The 25,536-nt window shown below is 38.4% G+C and overlaps 1 protein-coding gene across 3 annotated transcripts in view; it reads left to right on the top strand.

Annotated features, from left to right (window-relative positions):
• usp24 (ubiquitin specific peptidase 24) overlaps positions 1–25,536 on the top strand; it is a 185,558-nt gene that overhangs the window by 55,952 nt on the left and 104,070 nt on the right. For all 3 annotated transcript variants that reach the window (XM_043699013.2, XM_043699012.2, XM_043699014.2), the window contains exons 17-29: positions 10,269–10,418; positions 12,705–12,836; positions 13,154–13,265; positions 14,420–14,496; positions 16,602–16,742; positions 17,429–17,482; positions 17,568–17,683; positions 18,446–18,512; positions 19,802–19,912; positions 21,817–21,915; positions 23,678–23,836; positions 24,510–24,595; positions 25,171–25,264. In XM_043699013.2, coding sequence (XP_043554948.1) covers positions 10,269–10,418; positions 12,705–12,836; positions 13,154–13,265; positions 14,420–14,496; positions 16,602–16,742; positions 17,429–17,482; positions 17,568–17,683; positions 18,446–18,512; positions 19,802–19,912; positions 21,817–21,915; positions 23,678–23,836; positions 24,510–24,595; positions 25,171–25,264 — 1,398 coding nt within the window. The remainder of the gene's footprint in view (positions 1–10,268; positions 10,419–12,704; positions 12,837–13,153; positions 13,266–14,419; positions 14,497–16,601; positions 16,743–17,428; positions 17,483–17,567; positions 17,684–18,445; positions 18,513–19,801; positions 19,913–21,816; positions 21,916–23,677; positions 23,837–24,509; positions 24,596–25,170; positions 25,265–25,536) is intronic.

The following is a 25,536-nucleotide window of genomic DNA, read 5'->3' as shown; positions in this document are numbered from 1 at the left end:
CACTCCTGTACTCAATACCCTGACCAATAAAAGAAAGCATACCAAACGCCGCCTTCACTATCCTATCTACCTGCGACTCCACTTTCAAGGAGCTATGAATCTGCACTCCAAGGTCTCTTTGTTCAGCAACACTCCCTAGGACCTTATCTTTGAGTGTATGAGTCCTGCTAAGATTTGCTTTCCCAAAATGCAGCACCTCGCATTTATCTGAATTAAACTCCATCTGCCACTTTTCGGCCCGGTCTATAGTTCCCTGGCTTGTCTTTACCGTCCTTCTTAAACAGTGGCACCACGTTTGCCAACCTCCAGTCTTCCAGCACCTCACCTGTGACTATCGGTGATATATATCTCAGCAAGAGGCCCAGCAATCACTTCTCTAGCTTCCCACAGAGTTCTCGGGTACACCTGATCAGATCCTGGGGATTTATACACCTTTAACCATTTCAAGACATCCAGCACTTCCTCCTCTGTAATCTGGACATTTTGCAAGATGTCACCATCTATTTCCCTAGTCTATATCTTCCATATCCTTTTCCACAGTAAATACTGGTGCAAAATATTCATTTAGTATCTCCCCCATTTTCTGTGGCTCCACACAAAGGCCGCCTTGCTGATCTTTGAGGGGCCCTATTCACTCCCTAGTTACCCTTTTGTCCTTAATATATTTCTAAAACCCTTTGGATTCTCCTTAACCCTATTTGCCAAAGCTATCTCATGTCCCCATTTTGCCCTCCTGATTTCTCTCTTAAGTATACTCCTACTGCCTTTATACTCTTCTAAGGATTCACTCGATCTATCCTGTTTATACCTGACATATGCTTCCTTCTTTTTTAACCAAACCCTCAATTTCTTTAGTCATCCAGCATTCCCTATACGTACCAGCCTTCCCTTTCACCCTGACAGGAATATACTTTGTTCAAATTAGAATGAATATATTGTAATTCTCATTTTTCTAATTGTACCAATGAAAGTTCTATAATAGGAGAATATCACTATTACAGCACTCATATTAACCACTAAATTTAACTATAGTTACATTTTGTTCAGTCTGGAAGAAACAAGAATAGTGGTTTACTGAAAATGAGCTAAAGCAGCAATATGAAAACTCCACAGTAGAGTCATGACCAGGATTTTCTACTTCATGATTACTTGATGCAAACTTAACCTGCTTGTTTTAGAGAAGGGACAGATAAAAAAGTTAGATGTTATCCAAGAAGAAAGAAAACTGCATTTGCTAGTACATATTACCAAATTATCATTCCAATATTTTACAGAGTTCCAAGAATAACTAACCCACTGGTCTCATCCATTGGAAAAATGAATGGCTAAAATTTTAGAAAAAGTAACTTTTGCGATCACATCGAGAATATGGTGTACAGTTTTGGTTTCCTATTTTAAGGAAGGAAAGGACTGATTAGGGACAGTCAACATGACTTTGTGCATGGGAACTCCTGTCTCAGTAATTTAATTGATATTTTTGAAGAAGTAACAAAAAAGGATTGATGAGGGCAAGTAGTGGACCTGATCCAAATCTATTTCAGCAATGCATTTGACAAGGCGCCTCACAGTGGACAAGTTAAAAAGGTTAGACCACATGGAATACAGAGAGTACTAGCTATTTGGATATAGAACTGGCTTGAAGGTAGAATACAGAGGGTGGTGGCAGAGGGCTGCTTTTCACACTGGAGGTCTGTGACCAGTGATATGCCACAACGATTGGTGATGGGTCCATTGCTTTTCATCATTTATATAAATGATTTGGATGTGAACATAGGAGGAATGGTTAGTAAGTTTACAGATGACGCCAAAGTTGGAGGTGTAGTGGACAGCTAAGAAGGTTACCTCAGAGTACAATGGGATCTTGATCAGATGGGCCAATGGATCGAGGAGTGGCAGATGGAGTTTAATTTAGATAAATGCAAGGTGCTGCATTTTGGAAAAGCAAATCAGGGCAAGGACACTGAATGGGAAGGACCTGGTGAGTATTGCTCAGAGAGATCTTGGACTGCAGGTTCATAGCTCCTTGCAAGTGGAGTTGCAGGTAAATAGGATAGTGAAGAAGATATTTAACATGTATGCCTTTATTGGTCAGTGCAACGTGTATAGGAATTGGCAGGTCATATTGCAGCTGTACAGGACATTGGTTAGGCTAGTTTTGGAATACAATTCTGGTCTCCCTCCTTATCGGTAGGATGTTGTGAATATTGCGTGCAATTCTGGTCTCCTTCCTAACGGAAAGATGTTGTGAAACTTGAAAGGGTTCAGAAAGGATTTACAAGGATGTTGCCAGGGTTGGAGGATCTGAGCTACGGGGAGAGGCTGAACAGGCTGGGGCTGTTTTCCCTGGAGCATCGGAGGCTGAGGGGTGACCTTGTAGAGGTTTACAAAATTATGAGGGGCATAGATAGGATAAATAGACAAAGTCTTTTCCTTGGGGTGGGGAGTCCAGAACTAGAGGGCATAGGTTTCGGGTGAGAAGGGAAAGATTTAAAAGAGACCTAAGGGGCAACTTTTTTCACGCAGAGGGTGGTACATGTATGGAATGAGCTTCCAGAGGATGTGGTGGAGGCTGGTGTAATTGCAACATTTAAGAGGCATTTGGATGGGTATATGAATAGGAAGGATTTGGAGGGATATGGGCCAGGTGCTGGCAGGTGGGACTAGATTGGGTTGGGATATCTGGTCGGCATGGACGGGTTGGACCGAAGGGTCTGTTTCCATGCTGTACATCTCTATGACTAAGAAATTATACCAACCTCTCAACTTTGTCCCTTATGTGTATATTGATATTTGGTTGATACTTTGAATCCAGAAAGGATAAGCCACGAATCCTTGGAGAAAAATCATCACTTTTTGTTTATGAAATTCTCTCACTGATATTGGTGTAATCTGTTGCTGGTGGATTTCAGTGTTTACAATAGACAGCTTCTTGTTTTGCAACAAACCATTGATCTGCAGTGTGGCTTTTAAGAACTTGTCCATGTGCCACATAGAATTATTTGTTGGATGAGATTGTACCACCTCGGGAGTTGTCTTTTCCAGTCACATTTAAAAGAATTGCAAGCTTTTTGTAGCAGGTTTTATGGTGATAATAGACTCACCTAGGAAACAACTATCTAAGTTGCCATCTTGAATGATGAGGTGATTACAGGATGTCCCCATTTGTACCATTGTACAACTATCTAGAGAATCTTAAAGATATAGATTCATAGATGAACAACCAAGTTATTTTTCCTGTCAGTCCCTGAAATCATGCTGGATTGTTTATCATCCAGCAAATGATAAACAATGATTTGGGATTCCTCTATGAAATGGCAAAAAGATTCTTTAGTCCTCCTTTACTAACACCGTTCCAGTGTGGGTTAATTAATTATGGAACAGATTGGATTTATTTGGTGCCTTTCATGTCAGGAATCCTTTTGTGTCTTTATGTAATGTTTGTGACATAGACTTAATTCTAATTATTCAATCATGGATGGACGACTTAGCACTCTGGTATCTGAAATATCTGGTAAATCTGCAGGATACTGTTTCAGAAATTTGAATATATATAATTTGCAATAGTGGCCAAATAATTAATTTTAATGTGGTCACTGATGTTATGGAGCCCTTCGAAAAGCGCAATGTGATTAGAATAGGTCAATGTGGACAGGTTAAGTGAGTGGAGTCCAACATGGCAGGTGGATATAATGTAGTGAAGTTATTCACTTTGGTTTGAAGCATAGCAAAGCTAAAATTTTTTTAAAGGTGTAAACTTTTAAGTGTTGATGTTCAAAGAGACTTGAATGTGTTTGTGCAAGGCATACCGAATGTTACCATACAGGTACATCAAGCAATGAAGAAAGAAAATTATGTCTATTCTAAAGGTATTGAAATAAAGAAGTCTTGCTACAGTTGTACAGGGTTTTGGTGAAATTTCTGAAATACTATGTGTAGTTTTGGACTCCACAATGAAGTAAAGATAAATTTACATGATCACATTTATTTAAATTAAACTCCACCTGATACTCTTTGCCTGATATATATTGTGTATTTGGATTGAATTTCTTCTCAGAAGGGGGGGTTTAAACTAACTCTGCAGGGGCATGGGAACCCAGACTGTAGCTTTAGGGTGCAGGACCTGGAGTGTAGGGAGGTTAGGAACATGGCATCAATTTCAAAGGAGGGTGCCTGTAAACAGGAAAGTGGTTTGAAGTGTGTATACTTCAATGCAAGAAGTATACGAAATAAGGTAGGTGAACTTGCAGCGTGAGTTGGTACCTGGGACTTCGATGTTGTGGCTATTACGGAGACATGGGTAGAACAGGGACAGGATTGGCCGTTGCAGGTTCCAGGGTTTAAATGTTTTAGTAGGGTCAGAGGTGGGGGTAAAAGAGGGGGAGGTGTGGCATTGCTTGTCAAAGATAGTATTACAGCTGTGGAAAGGACGATGGATGAAGACTCGCCATCTGAGGTAGTTTGGGCTGAGGTTAGGAATAGGAAAGCTGAGCTCACCCTGTTAAGAGTCAGTCTTTTACAGGCCTCCTAATAGTCCTAGAAATGTAGAAGAAAGGATTGCGAGGATGATTCAAGAGAAGAGTGAAAGTAATAAGGTGGTTGTTATGGGGGACTTTAGCTTTCCTGATATTGATTGGGAAAGCTATAGCTCAAGTTCGTTAGATGGGGCAGTGTTTGTCCAATGTGTGCAGGAGGGTTTCCTGACACAATATGTAGATGGGCCAACAAGAGGTGAGGCCATACTGGATTTGGTTCTGGGTAACGAACCAGGCCAGGTGTTAGAATTAGAGGTAGGTGAGCACTTTGGGGACAGTGACCACAATTTGGTGACTTTTACTCTAGTGATGGAGAGGGATAAGTGTGCACTACAGGGCAAGAGTTATAGCTGGGGGCAGGGAAATTATGATGCTGTGAGGCATGACTTAGGATGTGTGGCCTGGAAAAGTAAGCTTCAAGGCAAGAGTGTAATTGATATGTGGAGCTTGTTCAAGGAGCAACTATTGAGTGTCCTTGATAAGTATGTACCCGTCAGGCTGGGAGGAAAGGGTCGTGTGAGGGAGCCGTGGTTTAATAAGGAATTGGAATCCCTTGTTAAATGGAAGAGGGCGGCCTATGTAAAGATGAGGCGTGAAGGTTCAATTGGGGCGATTGAGAGTTATAAGGTAGCCAGGAAGGACCTGAAGAGAGAGCTAAGAGCAGCAAGGAGGGGACATGAAAGGTCCTTAGTTGGTAGGATTAGGGAAAACCCTAAGGCTTTCTATAGGTATGTCAGGAATAAAAGAATGACTAGGGTAGGAATAGGTCCAGTCAAGGATAGTAGTAGGAAGCTGCGTGTGGAGGCTGAAGAGATTGGGGAGACACTGAATGAATACTTTTCGTCAGTATTCAATCAGGAACAGGACATTGTTGTCAATGTGAGTACTGAGTCACAATTAAGTAGAATGGATGACTTTGAGGTATGTAGGGAAGAGGTGTTGGAAATTCTGGAAAGGGTGAAAATAGATAAGTCCCCTGGGCCTGATGGCATTTATCCTAGGATTCTCTGGGAAGCAAGGGAGGAGATTGCAGAGCCATTGGCCTTGATTTTTATGTCCTCGTTGTCTACAGGAGTAGTGCCAGAAGATTGGAGGCTAGCAAATGTGGTTCCCTTGTTCAAGAAGGGGAGTAGGGATAACCCCAGTAACTATAGGCCGGTGAGTCTCACTTCTGTTGTGGGCAAAATCTTAGAGAGAATTGTAAGGGATAGGATTTATGAACATCTGGATAGGAATAATGTGATCAAGGATAGTCAGCATGGTTTTGTGAAGGGCAGGTCGTGCCTCACAAACCTTATTGAATTCTTTGAGAAGGTGACTAAGGAGGTGGACGAGGGGAAAGCAGTAGATGTGGTGTATATGGATTTTAGTAAGGCGTTTGATAAGGTTCCCCATGGTAGACTACTGCAAAAAATACGGAGGTATGGCATTGAGGGTGAGTTGGAGGTTTGGATTAGGAGTTGGCTGGCTGGAAGAAGACAGAGGGTAGTAGTTGATGGCAAAGGTTCATCTTGGAGTGCCGTCACTAGCGGTGTTCCGCAAGGATCTGTTTTGGGACCATTGCTGTTTGTCATTTTTATAAATGACCTGGAGGAGGGGTTAGAAGGTTGGGTGAGCAAGTTTGCAGATGATACGAAAGTCGGAGGAGTTGTAGACAGTGAGGAAGGATGTGGCAGGTTACAGCGGGATATAGATAAGCTGCAGAACTGGGCAGAAAGGTGGCAAATGGAGTTCAATGTAGCTAAGTGTGAGGTGATTCACTTTGGTAAGAGTAATAAAAAGATGGGGTACTGGGCTAACGGTCGGATACTTGGTAGTGTGGATGAGCAGAGGGATCTTGGTGTCCATGTACACAAATCTTTGAAAGTTGCCATCCAGGTAAATAGTGCGGTGAAGAAGGCATATGGCATACTGGCTTTTATTGGTAGAGGAATTGAGTTCCGGAGTACTGCGGTCATGTTGCAGTTGTATAAGACTCTGGTGCGGCCGCATCTGGAGTATTGTGTGCAGTTTTGGTTGCCATACTATAGGAAGGATGTGGAGGCACTGGAACGGGTGCAGAGGAGGTTTACCAGGATGTTGCCTGGTATGGTAGAAAGATCGTATGAGGAAAGGCTGAGGCACTTGGGGTTGTTTTCATTGGAGAAAAGAAGGTTTAGGGGTGACTTGATAGAGGTGTATAAGATGATTAGGGGTTTAGATAGGGTCGACAGTGAGAATCTTTTTCCACGTATGGAGTCAGCTATTACAAGGGGGCATAGCTTTAAATTAAGGGGGGGTAGGTATAGGACAGATTTTAGGGGTAGGTTCTTTACTCAGCGAGTCGTGAGTTCGTGGAATGCCCTGCCAGTAGCAGTGGTGGACTCTCCCTCATTATGGGCATTTAAGCGGGCATTGGATAGGCATATGGAGGATAGTGGGCTAGTGTAGGTTAGGTGGGCTTGGATCGGCACAACATCGAGGGCCGAAGGGCCTGTACTGCGCTGTATTCTTCTTCTATGTTCTATGAATAACCTGCTGCTGCTGGTTTTCCTAATTCACATGTTGCAGACCATATAGCAAAAGTTTACTAAATTAGTTCCTTGGATGTGGAAGACATTGCTTTAGAGACTGAGCAAATTAAGTCTTAATTCTCATGAGTTTAGAATAATGAGAAGCAATCTCATTAATATGTACAGGATACTGAGGGGGGTTGGTAAGATAAATACTGAAATTGTTTTCACATCAAGTAATCTCAAACATGGAGGCACTCAGGATAAGGAGCCAATCATTTAGGACTAAGATGAGATATTTCTCACTCAAAGGGTTGCAAGACTTTGAAATTTACTATCTCAGTGGGTTACTGAGTCTCATTCATTAACTACAAGATTGGGATAGCAGATGAGAGAATTCTCTAACTCTGTCTTCAATATACTTGGTGTCCACAGCCTTCTGTGCCAGATAGTTCCATAGATTAACACCCTCATCTTTATGCAGCTTACTGGTCCTTTCAAAGTATTAATCATCTGGTTAAAGAAGGATTTGTTAAAGAATTTGATGGATTCTACTAATCTAATTGGATAATTCAACATCCAATTAGCTTTGTTTATTACAGCTGTTTATATATCTATGAATCATGCAGTCCGTTATGAATCCAAAGCACTTTCAGCTTCAAACTTAGCCAGTTCAGCGCATTCATTGAGTATGAGTATCAGGTTTATTTCTTCCTACATGCAGTATTTTACATTTATCTACATTAAGGAAGGGAATATCGGAGTTATGGTTTGTAAGTTTGCAGATCACACCAAATAGGTGATGTTTTTATTCATTCATGGAGTGAGGGAGTTGCTGGCTAAGCCAGCATTTAATGCCCACCCAAAATTACCCAGAGGGTAGTTAAGAGTTAACCACATTACTCTGAACCTAGAGTCACATGTAGACCAGGCCACTTACGGCTGGCAGTTTTCTTCTCTAAAACGCATTACTGAACCAGATGGATTTTTCTGACAATTGACAATGGATTCATGGTCATCACTAGACCCTTGATTCCAGATTTTTAAAATTGAATTCATATTCCACCATCTGCCATGATGGGATTTGAACCTAAGTGCCCAGAATATCATCTGGGTCTCTGGATTAACAGTCCAGTGATAATAGCTGTAGGCTATCTCCTCTCTTCCCTACCCATCTATCCCCCCACTGTCTCCCTAGTGGGGGGATAGATTATCTCAAAGTACAATGGGACCTCGATCAGATGATCAGTTAGGTAAAGAGTATCAGGTGGAGTTTAATTCAAATAAATGTGAGGTACTCCATTTTGGTAAGGCAAATCGGGGCAGGACTTAAACGCTTAATGGTAAGGTCCTGGGAAGGTTGCTGAGCAAAGCGATCTGGGGTTGCAGGTGCATAATTTCTTGAAAGTGGAGTCACGTAAACAGGGTGGTGAAGAAAGCGTTTGGCATGCTTGATTTCATTGGTCAATGCATTGAGTAGAGGAGTTGGGGTGTCATGTTGTGGTCGTACAGGACATTGCTGAGGACACTTTTGGACTACTGTGCACAATTCTGGTCGCCCTTCTGTCGGAAGGATGTTATAGAGTCAGAGTCATACAGCATGGAAACAGACCCTTTGGTCCAACCAGAGATCCCAATCTGACAGCATTTGTCCCACATTCCTTTAAACCCTTCCTTTTCATGTACCTATCCAGATGCCTTTCAAGTGTTGCAATGGTACACTCCAGGGAAACTTGAGAGGATGCAGAAAAAAATTATAAGGATGTTGCTGGGGTGGAATGGTTTGAGCTGTAGGGAGAGGCTGAATAGGCTGGGGCTATTTTCCATAGAGCTTTGGAGACTGAGGGGTGACCTTACAGAGGTTTATGAAATCATGAGGGGTATTGACAGGGTAAATAGTCAATGTCTTTTCACCAAGGTAGGTAGTCTAAAACTAGACAGCATAGATTTAAATTGAGTGTGGGGGAAATTTAAGAGACCTAAGTGGCAACTTTATCACGCAGAGTTGGTGCCTGTATGAAACAAGTTGTCAGAGGAAGTGGTAGAGGCAGGTACAATTACAACATTTAAAAGGCATCTGGATGGGTATATGCATAAGAAGGGTTTCGATAAATATGGGCCAAATGCTGGCAAATGAGAGTAGGTCAGATTGGAATGTCTGGTCAGTGTGGATGAGTTGGACCGAAGAGTCTGCTTCCGTGCTGTATGAATTTGATTCTAACTTGTTGGTCCACTCTTGAATTATGTAGACTTTGAGTGCTTGCCTCATTTCATTCCATTTCCCTTCCAGTTTGGTATCAAAACAAAAACTATACTTGCTTGCGTTCTTAACTTGTTTTGGTCATGACTTTCTGCAGGAGTCGAATCCCTGATCCCTGGGAACAAACTTGGGTGTATCTCACATCGGACTGTGCATTTGTTTTTTTGCAGATCACATCTGCAATTTCATTCGATATCTAGATTTTTAAAGCCATAAATGTTTAGCAGCTCCTGGATTTCTAAATCTACAGAGTGCCAGATTACTTAGCCAGTAACACATTATTTTCACCTACATTATCTCAAGATTAAGAATTATGAATTTTATTCTGTGACACATTAAAACAAAAATGTTAAAATATTTGGATACTAGTTGGGCATGGTAATTCAAAATACTTGGCCTGGTGACTGTGCTGACAGTGAGATGCAGTCATAGATCCAGTGGGACTGGAGCCATTATATTTAGGAGTATCAACTATATTTGAACAATTACGTCTTGTACTGATCCCTTTGATAAATACTGCAGCTTTATTTATCATGAAATCAATGAAAAAGCTTTTTGGACCGACTTAGCAGATTTTTGCCAAGGGTTTGGAATAGGGGTTATGAATTCTTTCAAATAATTTATTCTTATTTTCCATCGTGTTCATTTGTTATAATCTTGATATTTCAATCTAATTCCTTCAAATTTTAATTTCATGGTTATTTCTCTTTCCCAGTGTCATTATTAATTCCCTGAGTTACTTTTTCTGTCGGTATTGTATGTACTCTGTCATCAAATTCTTTTTGGCTATACTAATTTCACCGAGGCCATGTGTAACTTTTATGAAAAGTGGAAGTTGCTTTAATTTCATCAGTTCAGTTGGATTTTATCACAATTTGTCAAGTTGGAAGGATTACCCAATCCTCTATTGTTGTGTGCTTATTTTAAATCATTAGTTAAAATGGAGAGTGACATTGTCTTTTTCTCTTATTTCTGACCTTCTAGAGCATTGTCCAGGATTTGAAGAAAAACTTTGAAATAGTGAAACTGGTTACAAGTAGCCTTGTAGCTTGTCATCGACTGGCTGTTTCTGCAGCTGGTGTAGGAGGGCTAACAGGGTCGACAGTCGTTGATGGCAGATATACACATCAAGATGTAAGTGTTTTAGGGATAATTAACAATGTGTAAATTGTTTTTGTAATTTTACCATGGAATTATTTTTTAAATGTTGGGTTGAGTAGTTAACATACCAAACGAATAATCACAAATTTGTGCAGGTCATCTATAATTTATAAACATTAACAGGTTTATAAGTAAGTGATGTTGAATTTGGGATTCTTGAATTTGTAACCATTGACCTGTCCAAACGTTTTCATTTTATGTCTTTATTATAGCTGTTTTCCAAACTTTGTATGCACTTGGTTTAATTTTTTATTGGCACTAATGTTTTAATACTGAAGTTGAAATTTCCTTCAAATTGGATTTATACTCTGATCCTGGCAAAATAAGCACTTCGTTAACACTGAGATTCTAGTCTTTGTGAATCAATGTATAGAAGTGTACAGAAAGAGGCCATTTGACCCATCAGTTTCATACCAGCTCTCCACCTACTCCCGCTCTCCACCTACTCCCACTCTTCATCTCTATCTCCGTAGCCCTCTAAATTCATCACTTCTAAATATATATCCAGTTCTCTTTAGAAGCCTGTTAAGGAGTCTGCCTCCACCACTCTCCTAGGCAGTGTTTTCCAAGTCCTAACAGCTCTCTGAGTAAAAAATTAAAGATATAAATCTTGCATTAAATGAAAGTTTGTTGACTGAAACAATAATTCTTTGATTTATTATTTCTAGTTTGAACTTGAAAATCTAGTTCTCTTAAATCAATTTAACCATGTATAATGAATAGCTAACTGAATTAAAATAGTAGTTATTTGATTCTTCAATTGCTAGTATATAGTTCCCTCATTAGCTTAATATTCATGAGAAGACTGTGTTTTATTAGATTAGATTACTTACAGTATGGAAACAGGCCCTTCAGCCCAACAAGTCCACACCGACCCGCCGAAGCACAACCCCCCCCCATTCCCCTACATTTACCCTTTTTACCTAACACTACGGGCAATTTAGCATGGCCAATTCACCTGACCTGCACATTTTTGGACTGTGGGAGGAAACCGGAGCACCCGGAGGAAACCCAAGCAGTCACGGGGAAAATGTGCAAACTCCACACAGTCAGTCGCCTGAGTCGGGAATTGAATCTGGGTCTCTGGCGCTGTGAGGCAGCTGTGCTAACCACTGTGCCACCGTGCCACCCACGGCTTTAACCTCAGCAGTTCCCTCATTTTTGTTATCGTTTGGCAATAACTGATTGAGTTTTAATTGGAAACAAAAACAGAAAATGGTGGAAATGCACAGATCAGTTAGTGTTCTGTGAAGTGAAAAGTCAAGTTAATGTTATGGATATCATCCTTCCTCAGAAGTCAATTAGCATGGTGATTGAAAAATAAAAGTTAACAAATGTATTATTTCCAGCAATTCTTTTGTCATAGTATTATTCAGAAAATATTCATCAAAAGAGTGGCCAGATTAGTTCCCAGCCTTCAGGATCTACATTGTGAAGTAAAGCTCGGGTGACAACATTTGTATTTGCTAAACTAAAGAAAAAAGCATATAGGTCTTTATGCAATGTATAGATGAGTAGGAAATAAACCATTTATTTTAGACAGGTAGCTGAGAATTAGAGAACAGAAGTTTAGAAAAACGCCACAAGCCATAAACATTGTTAGAAATTAGAACATTTATACCAACAGATGAGAAAGTTAACAATGAACAAAAGCCCTGAAAGGAGAGATGATTGCAGTAATTTTACTCCTACAAAAGGAACTTTTTTGATATCTGCTGAGAACTGGCATCACTGGAGAGGTTAATACGGCGAATTTTTATTTTTAGGGAAGGAAATCAGTGTCTCTAAAGTAGGTGACTACCAGAAAAACATCTAGAGTTTTGCTTTTATTTTGTGGTTTTATTGCTCCTTTTTGTTCCTAATCTAGAGATATGAATGCCACACTTTATAATTGCATTTTACCACGTTTCCAAAATTTGACTAGATACTGCACAGGAAATTACTTAAAGCCATGAAAAAGAAAGAAATACTGGCAATTACATTGTACAATGCTACCATTACTGGATGTCTCAAAGCACTTATAGCCAGTGAAGTATTTTTCTAAAGTATTGTTACATTATAATTAAGAAATTGGGGCACCTAACCTGTACATGGTAGACTCCCACAGTCAGCAATGTGATAATGCCAAGATAGTGCATTTGTGTTACTAATTGAAGAATACATGTTGAAGAAAGTTATACATCACGATCAACAGTGATTATTTTCCTGTTGTTGCTGAATTTATAATAGCGTTTTGCTGTCTTGTCTGATATTCCACAGTACCTCGAAGCACATTTGAGATTTCTTGCATTTTTTCTTCAAGAAGCCAGCCTTTACATAGGCTGGAACCGTGCCAAGGAGATTTGGGAGTGCCTGGTGACTGGAATAGACATTTGTGAACTGGATCGAGAGGTACAATGGTTTTCTATTATTTAGCAATCTTAATGAATTGATGTACTTTTTACTTCGATTGCCTCTAGTTCTTCCTTTATAACATGGCATTTAACTTTCAAATTCCTTTTTATAATTAGTCTTTGTCAGAAGTGGATTTGTTCTGGATTCAGGTAGTTGTAATAAATGATCTATAAAAGGGTCTCAAGGTTCCTTCTTTAAAGGTCAATTAGTATGCCATAGACAATCGATAGTATTTGTGTAAATTTCAGTATTTTTCAAAGGAAACCAGACAATTATTTTGAAATGTAATTAATTTCTGACCAACTTTTCTCCAGATGTGTTTTGAATGGTTTACCAAAGGACATGGAGACTTGGAGAGTGATATACAGCAACAGCTCTTTAAAGAGAAAATCCTCAAACTGGAACCTTATGAGATCACCATGAATGGTATGTGATTGACAATTTGTAAATGAAGAATGAATTAACTTTTTTTTAATAACTTCAGGGAATTTTAATGTGTTTCACAGCTAATGCGGTACTTTGGAAGTATTGTGATGTTATTTTGTTAATAAACACATTGCAATTGACTACTAATTTGAAGTTTTGGACATCACTACTAGTCTACTAACAATGACCTCATGTTAATAATCATTTTGCAAAGAGATTTCTTGATAATTCCAATGCCAGTTGGTTTGAAATTAGAGGTATAGGTGAAATGGGGCTAGTGAAACTTAAGTGAGGTTCTTCTAGTATGGAATTTATGGTTACATTTCCATTTTGACAGGTTTTGCCTTACTAAATTCATTTTGAACTTTGATGCATAGAGATATAGTGAAGTGGCAACATTCATTTATATTCTGGGCTGCCTTCAGCAAACAATTTGCTTTGAGATTGAAATTATTCCTTGCAAAATAATTTTGTATGGTGCATTTTAACACTAAAATAATGTTGAGACAAACTTGTATCATACATTTGCAGTACATGATCATGGATATCCTTGTAAAAGTCTCCACTTTTCAGTTTGAAAGGGTTCTGTATTATTTACACACTATATTATTTTTATAAAACTTTTATTCAACCTGTTGTCTTTGTAAGTTCAATCAAGTGCTTGAAGATCCAGAACATTTCAATCTCTTAGACTCTTCCATCAATTCCTAGCTCTTGAAAATTCAAGTTTTTGTTCTCACTTCCAGTCTTCAGAACTCTTTTTATTCTGTTCGCATTTCTTGAAAACTGTTCTGTTTCAAGGTGTTGAACCAGACTTGGAGAAGCAATTAATTTAAATTACTTAACACTTTTGAGAAAATATATTTTAAAAGTTATTTAGTCTTGTGTAATATTCCCTTACTAATGAATGAGCTGCTGGTCTGATTGTTGTGTACCTGTATCACACCATTAATGGTTATGAGAATCTTAAAGTTCTTTTCCTTGCTTGTGGGAATGCCTGTAGTGACTAATGCAGGCCTTTGAGCTAATAGTCTGGCATAGTAATTCATACTAAGGAAAATTAGAAAACTGAAAGCGTTTAATTTTATAAGAAATCCTTTCTTATGGGACTCTAATTTAATCTGGTTCAATAACCACCTTTTTTTTTAAAATAGGGTTCAATCTCTTCAAAACGTTTTTTGAGATTGTAAACCTTGCTGATCATCGATTGAAGAAGCAAGGTGCTCAGTTGGTAAGATGTTTTCCTATTTTAGTGATTGTGCTGTACATGTTCGGATATTTAAAGTTTGCACCCTAGATTTATAACTGGTCAGCATAGGCTAACGTGATGTGCATTGACATGTCTGAAGCTTTATCTTGTAGTTTAGTATATTGATTTCCCAAGGCCATAGACTCTACAGCCTCTGCAAACAATGTGGCAATTTTTATCTGTCACCACATTTTTGGGGACGGTAATGCATTGATCTTTAAAGAATATGTCAACATTTCATTCAGTATCATTTTTGGATGACATCTGCTCAGGCACCCAGAACCAGTCTGATGAATATAACTATTCTAAAGTACTCGGCTTTATTCTTTTAAAACCCAGATGGCATTTTGTTGTTATTAACAATTGTTCTTATTTCTCACAAATCATGGCTGTATAAGTAAGCAAGAGAAGTGGTGTACAGAGCTCCTCAGATGCTCTCAGATAAAAGTCTGGAAACGTTTGGGAGGCAATGTTCCTGATTTTCTGATGCCATAAGTAGTAGTTTTTGTAGCATAGATTGAAGTCATGATTGGACTCTGCAAAATCCTCACTGTTCTCAAAGGTGCACATTCACTAGTTGATCTACACTACCCAGATCCATGCTTTGATTAAAGTCATTGAGCAAGCCATTTGGTTCCTCAAGCCTGGTGCAGCTCAGAGTTTCCTGATGACGGCTGTTTGCTTTGTGCTGCATAATATTACTATGCAATATGGATAAAAGATAAAGTTAGGGCATAGACCTTCAACATGATGGAAGAGGTGATATTAAGATGATGTGGAAGTGAACAAACTCTAGCAGCTACCAGCAAACAGAACTCATTGGCTGAAATTAAAGCAATTTCAGTATGTCTCCCAATCCTTCTTCCCTCAAAACTGCAGCTGTCCAAAAATGAACATTGGTACTATCTCAGCTGACATTAAGAAATTGGCAGCTGCTTCTCATATATAATTCTTGCACACGGTTTTCAAATTACCAGTCTTCAACACATCATAACATTGATCATCATGTGAAAAATTTGTGTCTGCCATAGGAACAAGAACAATTCTTGCACAGCAAGACCAAACCATTTAGTAACTCCAGTTAAGAAGTTAGGTGAACAGGCAGGTAGTACTGAGGAAGTGGGGAGGCTACAGAAGGATCTAGACAGGTTGGGAGAGTGGTCCAGGAAATGGCTGATGGAATTTAACGTGAGCAAGTGCGAGGTCTTGCACTTTGGCAAAAAGAATAAAAGCATAGACTACTTTCTAAATGGTGAGAAAATTAATAAAGCCAAAGCACAAAGGGATCTGGGAGTGCTAGTCGAGGATTCTCTAAAGGTAAACATGCAGGTTGAGTCCGTGATTAAGAAAGCGAATGCAATGTTGTCTCTTATCTCAAGAGGGTTGGAATATAAAAGCAGAGATGTACTACTAAGACTTTATAAAGCTCTGGTTAGGCCCCATTTGGAGTACTGTGTCCAGTTTTGGTCCCCACACCTCAGGAAGGACATACTGGCACTGGAACGTGTCCAGCGGAGATTCACACGGATGATCCCTGGAATGACAGGTCTAACATATGAGGAACGGCTGAGGATACTGGGATTGTATTCGTTGGAGTTTAGAAGATTAAGGGGAGACTTAATAGAGACGTACAAAATAATACATGGCTTGGAAAAGGTGGATGCAAGGAAATTGTTTCCGTTAGACGAGGAGACTAGGACCCGTGGACACAGCCTTAGAATTAGAGGGGGTCATTTCAGAACAGAAATGCGGAGACATTTCTTCAGCCAGAGAGTGGTGGGCCTGTGGAATTCATTGCCACGGAGTGCAGTGGAAGCCGGGACGCTAAATGTCTTCAAGGCCGAGATTGATAGATTCTTGTTGTCTAGAGGAATTAAGGGCTACGGGGAGAATGCTGGTAAGTGGAGCTGAAATGCGCATCAGCCATGATTGAATGGCGGAGTGGACTAGATGGGCCGAATGGCCTTACTTCCACTCCTATGTCTTATGGTCTTATGGTTTTAGGAATGCATGACAACATTAAAAAAATAAGAAGTGTTCTGATGGGGAAAATTAACTGCTGAGCACTCTTTATTTCCAATGACTAGCATGTTGAAAAACTGGAACTAACAGGAATGGACTTCATCTGGAGAATTGCCATGGAGTCACCAGATGAAGAAATTGCCCATGAAGCAATTCATCTGATTATTAACTACAGCTACATTAGCCTCAATCCTCGTTTAAAAAAGGTACACTATAAAAATCAAGTCATGTGAAATGAGTCATTAATATGGATATAATAACAGAATAAATGTTACTTTAAAGATTATCAAGCTGTTAAATTGCCTAAATTTGCTTATGGCCTATAACTTTGTGTGGACAAAGTTCATGTTTAAATTAACTTCTGCTTTCATAGATTTCTGTCTGACTTGCAGATTTCAAATTTTGATGTACTTCACAAGAATTTATTATCCATAATTTTGATTCTTACAAAAAATGCATAAACTCAGAACCTTGTAGTAGAACTAGGAATTGTCTAACACTAAAATTGCCCCAAAGATTCAAATTGTGACGTTCTGTTACTTAGCATGTGGACATAAGTAAAATAATGTCAAAACTAAATAACTTAGTACTATGGTAAAGTTTTAAAATGTAGTCAATATGATGTTAAAATGCTTGATATAGGACAAATCATTTTTGTTACTTAATATTCCTTCTGAATATGTTCTAGAAAGGGTATGTTATAAGGGAAAATAATATTTGCTTTCAAACTGAATCTTAGAGCTTTGGAGGGGGCCATTGTGGAAGAGACTGTTTTCTCTGAAGTTCTTAATAAAGGAGCAGAAATTAATTTCGAATTTGAAAGATGTCATATGTGTTTGCATGGAATGATGAATAAATCCAAAGACTGATCATCATTTCACTTCTCTTTCAGGACTCTGTTTCCCTTCATAAGAAATTCATAGCAGATTGCTACAAACGTTTAGAAGTAAGTGGTGAACTTAAATATCTGGTATTCTATTATTATGGTGATATTGTGCTTCATGTATTTTGCTAATGCCTTATCTTTGCAGGTTGCTAGTTCGGCACTAGGTGGCCCTACTTTGACACATGCTGTTACAAGAGCAACTAAAATGCTGACGGCTACAGCCATGCCTACTGTAGCTACATCAGTGCAGTCTCCATCCAGGTATTATCTGTATTCATTCACAGATATCGTTGTGCTTTACATGCTCCTATTTTCTGCAGATTTTAAATGTTAGTGGTGAAATGAAACATGTAAGTACTTACACTCCCACCTAGTGGTAATCTGTTGGTAATTGGTAAATTTGGTTAAATTTGGGGTTATGATGTTTCCAGGCATGATAATGCTCTTTAATAAGCCAGTTACATGACAAGGTAGATATGGAAAAGATGTTTCCTCTTGAGTGAGTCCAGAACAACCGGGGCACTGTTTTAAAATTTGGGGTGCACTTTTAAGACCAAGATAACCAAACCAATCAAAGTTTGGTTATGCAACTTTGATGGAAGTGGGGTAGTTGAATATTCTTGAGACGAAAGTAGTTTCTTGTTAGGCAAAAGAATCAAAAGTTCAGCATGGATGGAAATGTGGAATTTGAAACACAAGCAGATCAACCATGATCTTGTTAAATGGGGGAGCAGGCTCAAGAGGCCAAATGGCTTATTTCTCTACCCTATTTCGTTTGTTCATATGACATGGCTTTTGGGTATCTACTGGTACTTTAGGCATCACAGCTGTCAGGAGCAGGTTTGGTGCACCAGATGGTCTTTTCTTACCTGTTATTCTTGTATATTTAGACATCAGTTATATGCCTTTTTCAATATTATGTTACAGAATTAAATTTGTAAAGAAGCTCAATATAACTCTGTTTTTGTAAAAATGTGTCAAGATTCTGTTAACTGTACAATAATGTTTATTTAACAACTGTAGGTCCAGTAAACTTATCATAATTGAACGGCTGCTGTTGCTTGCAGAAAGATATGTGATCACAATAGAGGTGAGCAAATGGATGGTTACTTTTTCAGTAAATGGTGATGCCAAATTGACAAATCACTAATTGACTTATTCATGTTTAATACTGTAAGCTAGACATATGTTATGATGAATATTAGTGCAGTATGTTCATTCACCAGTTGATTTCCCATATTATTGTATGTAGGATGGAAGACAAAGTTGAATCTTTAACTCAAATAGAATTACTAAGAAGATAATATTGAACCATTGGGGCTGTGGAGTCTAGAGAGGGAAGGTGGAATTAAGGGTGAAGGACCAGATAGAAGTGGTTTAGAGACCATGCAGATTAAATGGGAAGGTAGAACACAGCGAGAGGTGAGACTGGGAAAAGGTCAAAGCATGTCAGAGTCCAAGTGTAAGAGTTGGAAGGGCAGTTGTAAGAGCACTGCTGAGGCCATATCTTGAATAGTGAGTGCAGTTTTGAACTCATTATTTAAAGAAAGGTTTGAGTCTATTCAGAGCCGATTTGCTAGATTGATGCACACAATGAGTAGGTTGTCTTTAGAGGAGAGGTTAGATGCAGGACTTGTTTCCACTGGAATTTTAGAAGAGTAAGGGGTGAGTTGATTGAAGTGTATGAGATCCCTAATGGTTTTGACAAGATAGGCATGGAAGAATGAGGGGCAAACTAAAGAAAGTTAGGCCACCAGAGATTGAGCAGGGATTGTGCAGACTTGAAAGCCTTCACTTTAAAACAAAAGTCACAAGACAGTATGAGAATGAGGCTGGAGCTCAAAAGAGGAGTACGTTGTTGGAATCCGTTGCATCATTATGATAGGTCGGGAAGAGTAGGGAAGCAAGTACCCTCTACGAAGGTTAAAAAATAATTCCTCAATCATACCTTCCCTGTCCTTAAAATATTTTTTAAAGTTAATATTGAAAACAAATTAATGCATTAAGTCACTAGAACTCAGAAAAGCTAATGGCGCTGAGATATTGTACTATGCTTACATTTTTCACTTTTTGAAGAAAAGACAACATGTTACAAATTCGGACTTGGTACTTTCAAGTCTTTTCTAATATATTTTTCAGCATTACCTTGATTTGTTGCCCTTCAAGAAATTATCGAGATCGACTTGAGCAATTTTGTTTGTTTCTAGTACAAAAGCACATTGTCTCTGGCATTTGGCACTTTTGGACAATTGCAGAGTATATCCGATTTCTGATCTTAGGTTGTGCATGTTGGTACCTCGGTGTCCTCTCTCACTGAACTATTTTTATTTTGAGGTTAAGATATTTTCACTTTTAAATTTGTGACCATCTTTTTTATAGGATCTGTATTCTGTTCCTCGGACGATCTTGCCTCATGGCGCCTCTTTCCTTGGACATCCTGTAACTATCTCAGTCATCTGCGAATCCACAAAAGAAACATTTAGTATAGAGGTCAGTGTTGTTCAGCCTCTGATTTTGTGAACTGAAAATGTGTTGCTGGAAAAGCGCAGCAGGTCAGGCAGCATCCAGGGAACAGGAGAATCGACGTTTCGTGCATAAGCCCTTATGCCCGAAACGTCGATTCTCCTGTTCCCTGGATGCTGCCTGACCTGCGCTTTTCCAGCAACACATTTTCAGCTCTGATCTCCAGCATCTGCAGACCTCACTTTCTCCTCTGATTTTGTGAACCCAAGCAGAATTATTTCAAACTTGAAAGCCATTTGCTTAGTCAATTCTGTTTTCCCCTCCTCTTCTAAAACCAGGAAAGATTCTTAACATTTTTATTCAGCTTCTGTTTTTCTTTCCTTTAAACTTATAACACTTTTTCACCATTTTCCCAGTAACTGGATAGTAAATGTGTGAAGACTAGAGTAGAAATTTCAGAAGGCAAATGCTGACTGGAAAAAGACTGTTCATTCTGTTTTTATGAAATATATTTCTATTGATACACCTGTATTTTGTTATTATACTACAGATTAATTTCTCTCCATTTAAAGCAAAGCTTTCAGAAAGATTTTGTAATAGAACGTATAAAAGGGTGGGTGTGTTTTGTGCAGGGGAGGCACATATTCATATAATACCGGTGGCAAGCTCACCACTTCTCCGAGGTCACCCACAGAATATAGGAAACATCAAAATCAGCAGCCCACCCTTGTATGATCAAAAGTCAGTAGGGCTTGTTAAAAGCTCACTTGCTTTTTATACTAGTTCATCATGGACATTCACCTGAAGACAGTAACCTCATTCCTTCCTCCATGCATCCCCTGGCCCCCTCGGCCAGCCAAACCCCTTTGACCACCTCCCTATGCATTCCAAGCCCTGTTCAGCTCAATATCCCACGTTCAACCAAGTTTCATTGAGCCTCCTCATGGACTTGCCTGAAGTACCAATAATGTTCACAACTGAGTGTGTTGCATTACACAAATTGTTGCAGATGGGAAAGGTGAAAGCAATTAAATTCAAAGCAAATTGTAATCTATGAAAAGTAAAATTGAACGTAAGGAGGAAAATAAAATAAACATGTTCATGATGAAAAAAATAAAAATCTTGACTTGTGCATTTTTATTTCAAATTGTTGCTTGATGTTTCACTCCTGATCTCTAATATAAGGAATGCCATGCTACGGAGATACAGTGAGTATCAGTAATTCAAAGGGTCATCAGTAATTCATAGAAAAATGTAGTCATTTTTGATACTGCAACTGTCATTGTCACTTTTTCTGTGCTGAACTAAATTTAGTTGAGCACCTCTGTACTTAAGGATGCACAAATGCTGTCTTAGCGGTTTAATATTCTATAATGTAATTCATACAAATGAAGTAGTAAATTGTTGGCCTGAACAAGCTCTGCTCCTAATCAGTGATTTTGATATTTAAACTTGGCCTAAGTACGAATGGAAATGCTGAGGTCAATCTTTCAATACTTTGAATGTAACATTGGATGTTTTACAGTTTGAAATGCTAATTCGTTGACAAACTAGAGAAGTTCATGCTATCAAATGATTTGTCAGATTTGCAGGATAATAGGGGTTAAACTTTCTGTATATAAAATGTTTTAGATTTTTAAAATTTGATTGTTTTCTAGTTTGTCAAAATATGTTTTCTAAAATGTTGGCTTTGTCTTTCCATGTCATTTAAATATGACTTCAGTTTTTTAACGTATGCACTATTTGTGGAAGTCTCCTCAGAAAATGTTTTAATTAAACTTTGTCAAATTTGCTTGATTAAGCTTAGTGCTGTCTAACATTTAGTCATGTTTAGCGAACATTAGCTATCCTAGTCAAGTATACCAATATACATTGCAATATTTACTTAACTGGTGCCTAACTATAATGCTGACAATCTGCCCACTTTACAGGCTCACAGCAATGAGACTATTGGGAGTGTCAGGTGGAAGATAGTATCGCATATCAACTGTCCATTGGATAACTTGCAGATATTTGCTAATGATAGCTTGGTAAGTAAAGGAAAAGAAAGGGGGGAAAATAATTAAGTCGGAGATGAAAATTTACCTGACTCAGAATCTGTATTTCTTATTTTGGTTTGGAATGGGAAATGGGTTTTGGATCTGTTGACGCTATAATTTTATTCAATTGCTTCTACATTGGGAGAGTGCATTTTCACTTCCACTTTTTCTAAAAATAATTGATCTCATGTAGGCAGTACCTCATTTATTACATCGCTTAATCACAGTCTTTGTTGTACCTACCCATTTGAGTTCAAGGCCCTTAAGTTATTTTGCATGTGTGGGTGGCCATTTCTAGGAAGGACACCAATTTTCTGTGTGAGAGTATATTCAATGATGCCTGCTCATCCAGTTTTGCTAAACCTGTCTGCAACCTTTTGATACAGTTGACTTCACCTTCGTCAATGCCTCTTCCCCAGCATCCAGCAAGTGGAGATGTACTTACTGATCAAATTATAGCTCCATTGGATTCTGTTCTAAGTGCCTGTACCAGTGTTTCCTCAGTACTCCATGGACTGATCGTTGCTCCCTCCCCATTCCACTTCTCTCGTCCGTGCTGCTCATCTATGACATCACACTTAAGAACAATAAAATAAATTTCTGCAGATCTTGGTAACCTGAGATTTATAAATGCAACATTAGTTTCCATATATATAATAATGACAACAACTTCAATTTTGCTAACACTTCTCTTGACCAGTGTCTCTGATTTGTCGGACTGCTTATCAGACATCAGGTGCTATATGAGGAGAAAATTGTTGCTACTAAATATTGAAAAGATTGAACTTGTTGACTTGCTACTCCACCACAGTTCCCCAGCCAATGGATTTCATCTCCTTCTCTGTCAACTGTCTGAGGTTGAACAAGGTTGTTGGCCACACTGCTGCCACATTTCACCTCAAGGTGTGCTTCCAACCAAGCATTCATGTCATCAGACAAAGGCTGTTTATTTCCACAGTAATATAGCATGAATATTAGCTCATCTGAAACTCTCATTCATCTGTAGTTTAAATCTTGCCATGCATATCCCATGCCTATCCCATTGCATTTATGGCCAGCATTTCTGCATCCTATTTTGCAAAAACTTGAAAATCATCTCAACCTCTGCTGTCCATGTCCTAAGTCTCAGCAAGTTCTGGTTCTGTTCATCCATCACCCATGTGGTTACTGATCGATTTCTGATCATGAGTAAACATTGCTAAAATTGGGTAAAATCCAATCCTACTCTGAATAAATTGTTTTGTAATTTCTATGACCGCTCTTCTGTTTGCTTTGCCACTTTAACCAGTTTGTTTTGAGCTTCAGAATCTAATTACCGGAAATGAGAAGCTATTGTGGCCCTAGAGCATCCTATTTAAATTTGTACATATCTCTTAATCAAGCCGTTATGTAAATCTGGACAATAATATCTAAAGGTATATGTTACTATTTTAGATCCCTGATTTATTCATTACTAGACTGTTATGGGAAAAGATAGCAGCATTCTATAAATTGGTACTTTTGCCATTTGTTGCAAGTGATCCTGGATGACAAAAAGCAAAATGTAGCACTGCTTTGCCACTGCAATGTTTTTATATTTTGTATCCCCCATTATTAAAAAAAATGAAGTTTCTAACTTTTCAACGAGGTTCTTTCTTCTTACCAATTTTGATGTGAAATCAAGTTCAAGTCAAGTGACTTTATAACTTCATTTGCACATCATGTTGCTTATTTTCTGCCAATGGCAATAATGTCTGTTCTTTCTTTTATCTAGCTGACTATGAACAAAGATCAAAAATTGCTTCACCAACTGGGATTTTCAGATGAGCAAGTGTTAACTATAAAGACACCTGTGATGGGTACAGCATCGGGGAGTTCAGTTGATTCATCTGCCAGTAGTGGTGTCTTCAACTCTGCTTATGCTATGGAACAGGTTAGACATGAAAGGTTATAAAACAAAACAGATCAAAGTACTTAATTTCAGATAAAGTTGTTTGAGATCAGAGTTATGCTTTTGGCTCAGGTTTCCAAATATTCTTAAGCAGTCTGAAACTATGTTCTCAATCAATTGAATTATTTTCACTTTCCATTGAAGGATTTGCAGAAATATGCTGCTTTTTGATATTCTTTAAAAATGGAATGACACAAATTCTAAATAAAAACCGGCAGAACTACAGATATCGTAAATCAGAAAGAAAAATAGAAATTGCTGGAAAAGCTCAGTTGGTCTGGCAGCATCTGTGGAGAGAAATCAGCGTTAACGGTTTAGCTCCTAGTGACCCTTCCTCAGAACAAACTCTGGTCGGCCATAGAATGGAAGAGGCTCATCATTTATAGCATAAATTACAATGGTTAGATGTTGGTCATAAAGCAAGACTTTCTAAACGAGCTTGTGTTGAACATTCGATAAAAATACTCTGCAATTTGTACTTTATTGTATTGCATTTTTCTAAATTGATGTAGTTCTGTATTGTCCTGCTGAATATTCATTCAGCACAGTTGAATTCAATGTTCCTTATTTAAATGGAATTCAAACTGTTTGACATTTGTTTTTGGATATCTCTGCTAGTGTTTTTTTCTGACTAGTTTCTTTTCCTTTACAACAGGAGAAGTCACTGCCTGGTGTTGTGATGGCATTGGTGTGTAATGTGTTTGATATGCTTTACCAACTAGCCAACCTTGAAGAGCCAAGGTGAGATTCCATAGTTTCAAATGGGGTAGTATTATGTATGTAATTATCTTGTTTCATCAGTAAAATCACAGCAATCAGGCCCTGTAGAACTGTTCATGATATTTTAAGTGTTGACAACATTTTACACATGTTGAGAGTCAAAATGTCCAGCGATAACTTACTGTTCTCCATTGAAGGAGCGAAGTTCACATTTTCATGTTGGATATTTAAATGAAACAAGTCCTGGAATTGCTAATTGACAGTGACATATATCAAATTATCTGCATTACAGGTTCTGCATGAAAGAAGCTCAACCAATCAGTAATTCTTTGAACACAAATTTAGTCCATTTTAAGTTGAAGTCAAAATTCAATTCCTTGAGAATGTAAAATACATCTGCTTTTGTAAAATGCAAATTTCAACTGTTTTACGTTTGCTTTGACCCTTTGTTTCATTATCATTTGAACAGTTTGTCATATGCAACAATGTATAAAGTGTGTATTTGTCCAGGATGCCAGCCTAAAATTATTACTAATGCTGCTTCCAACTTTGGTTTATGTTAAACAAATATGTTTATTTATATGTTCATCTTTCAGGATAACCGTGCGTGTTAGGAAGTTGCTGTTATTGGTTCCTACTGATCCAGCAATTCAAGAAGCTCTGGATACACTTGATGCTTTAGGCAGAAAAGTAAGTTGTATTCTTTTATATATTCCCAATGTTAAAATTATTTTTTAATGAAACACAGCAGGATTTTCCTGTCTTATGGTATTAGGAAAAGGGAACATCCAAATTTTACCTAAAGCTCAGAAGTTTTAACAGGATAGCTAAGTCCCTTAATGGTTTCTGGGCGAATCTTGATGTTCCTGGGTCATTGTCACAAACAGAAATGTTTTTCTGTTTGAAACAACCTAATCTCTCAGAATCATTAACAATATTGTCAGTGTGTCAATGCACATAAA

This window comes from Chiloscyllium plagiosum, unplaced genomic scaffold (genome assembly GCF_037043375.1).
Source record: "Chiloscyllium plagiosum isolate Xiang-an unplaced genomic scaffold, Cpla_swu_hap1 HiC_scaffold_9, whole genome shotgun sequence".
Classification (NCBI taxonomy): Eukaryota; Metazoa; Chordata; class Chondrichthyes; order Orectolobiformes; family Hemiscylliidae; genus Chiloscyllium; species Chiloscyllium plagiosum.
Note: the sequence above shows the minus strand (reverse complement) of the source record. Positions and strands in the feature narration are given on the sequence as shown.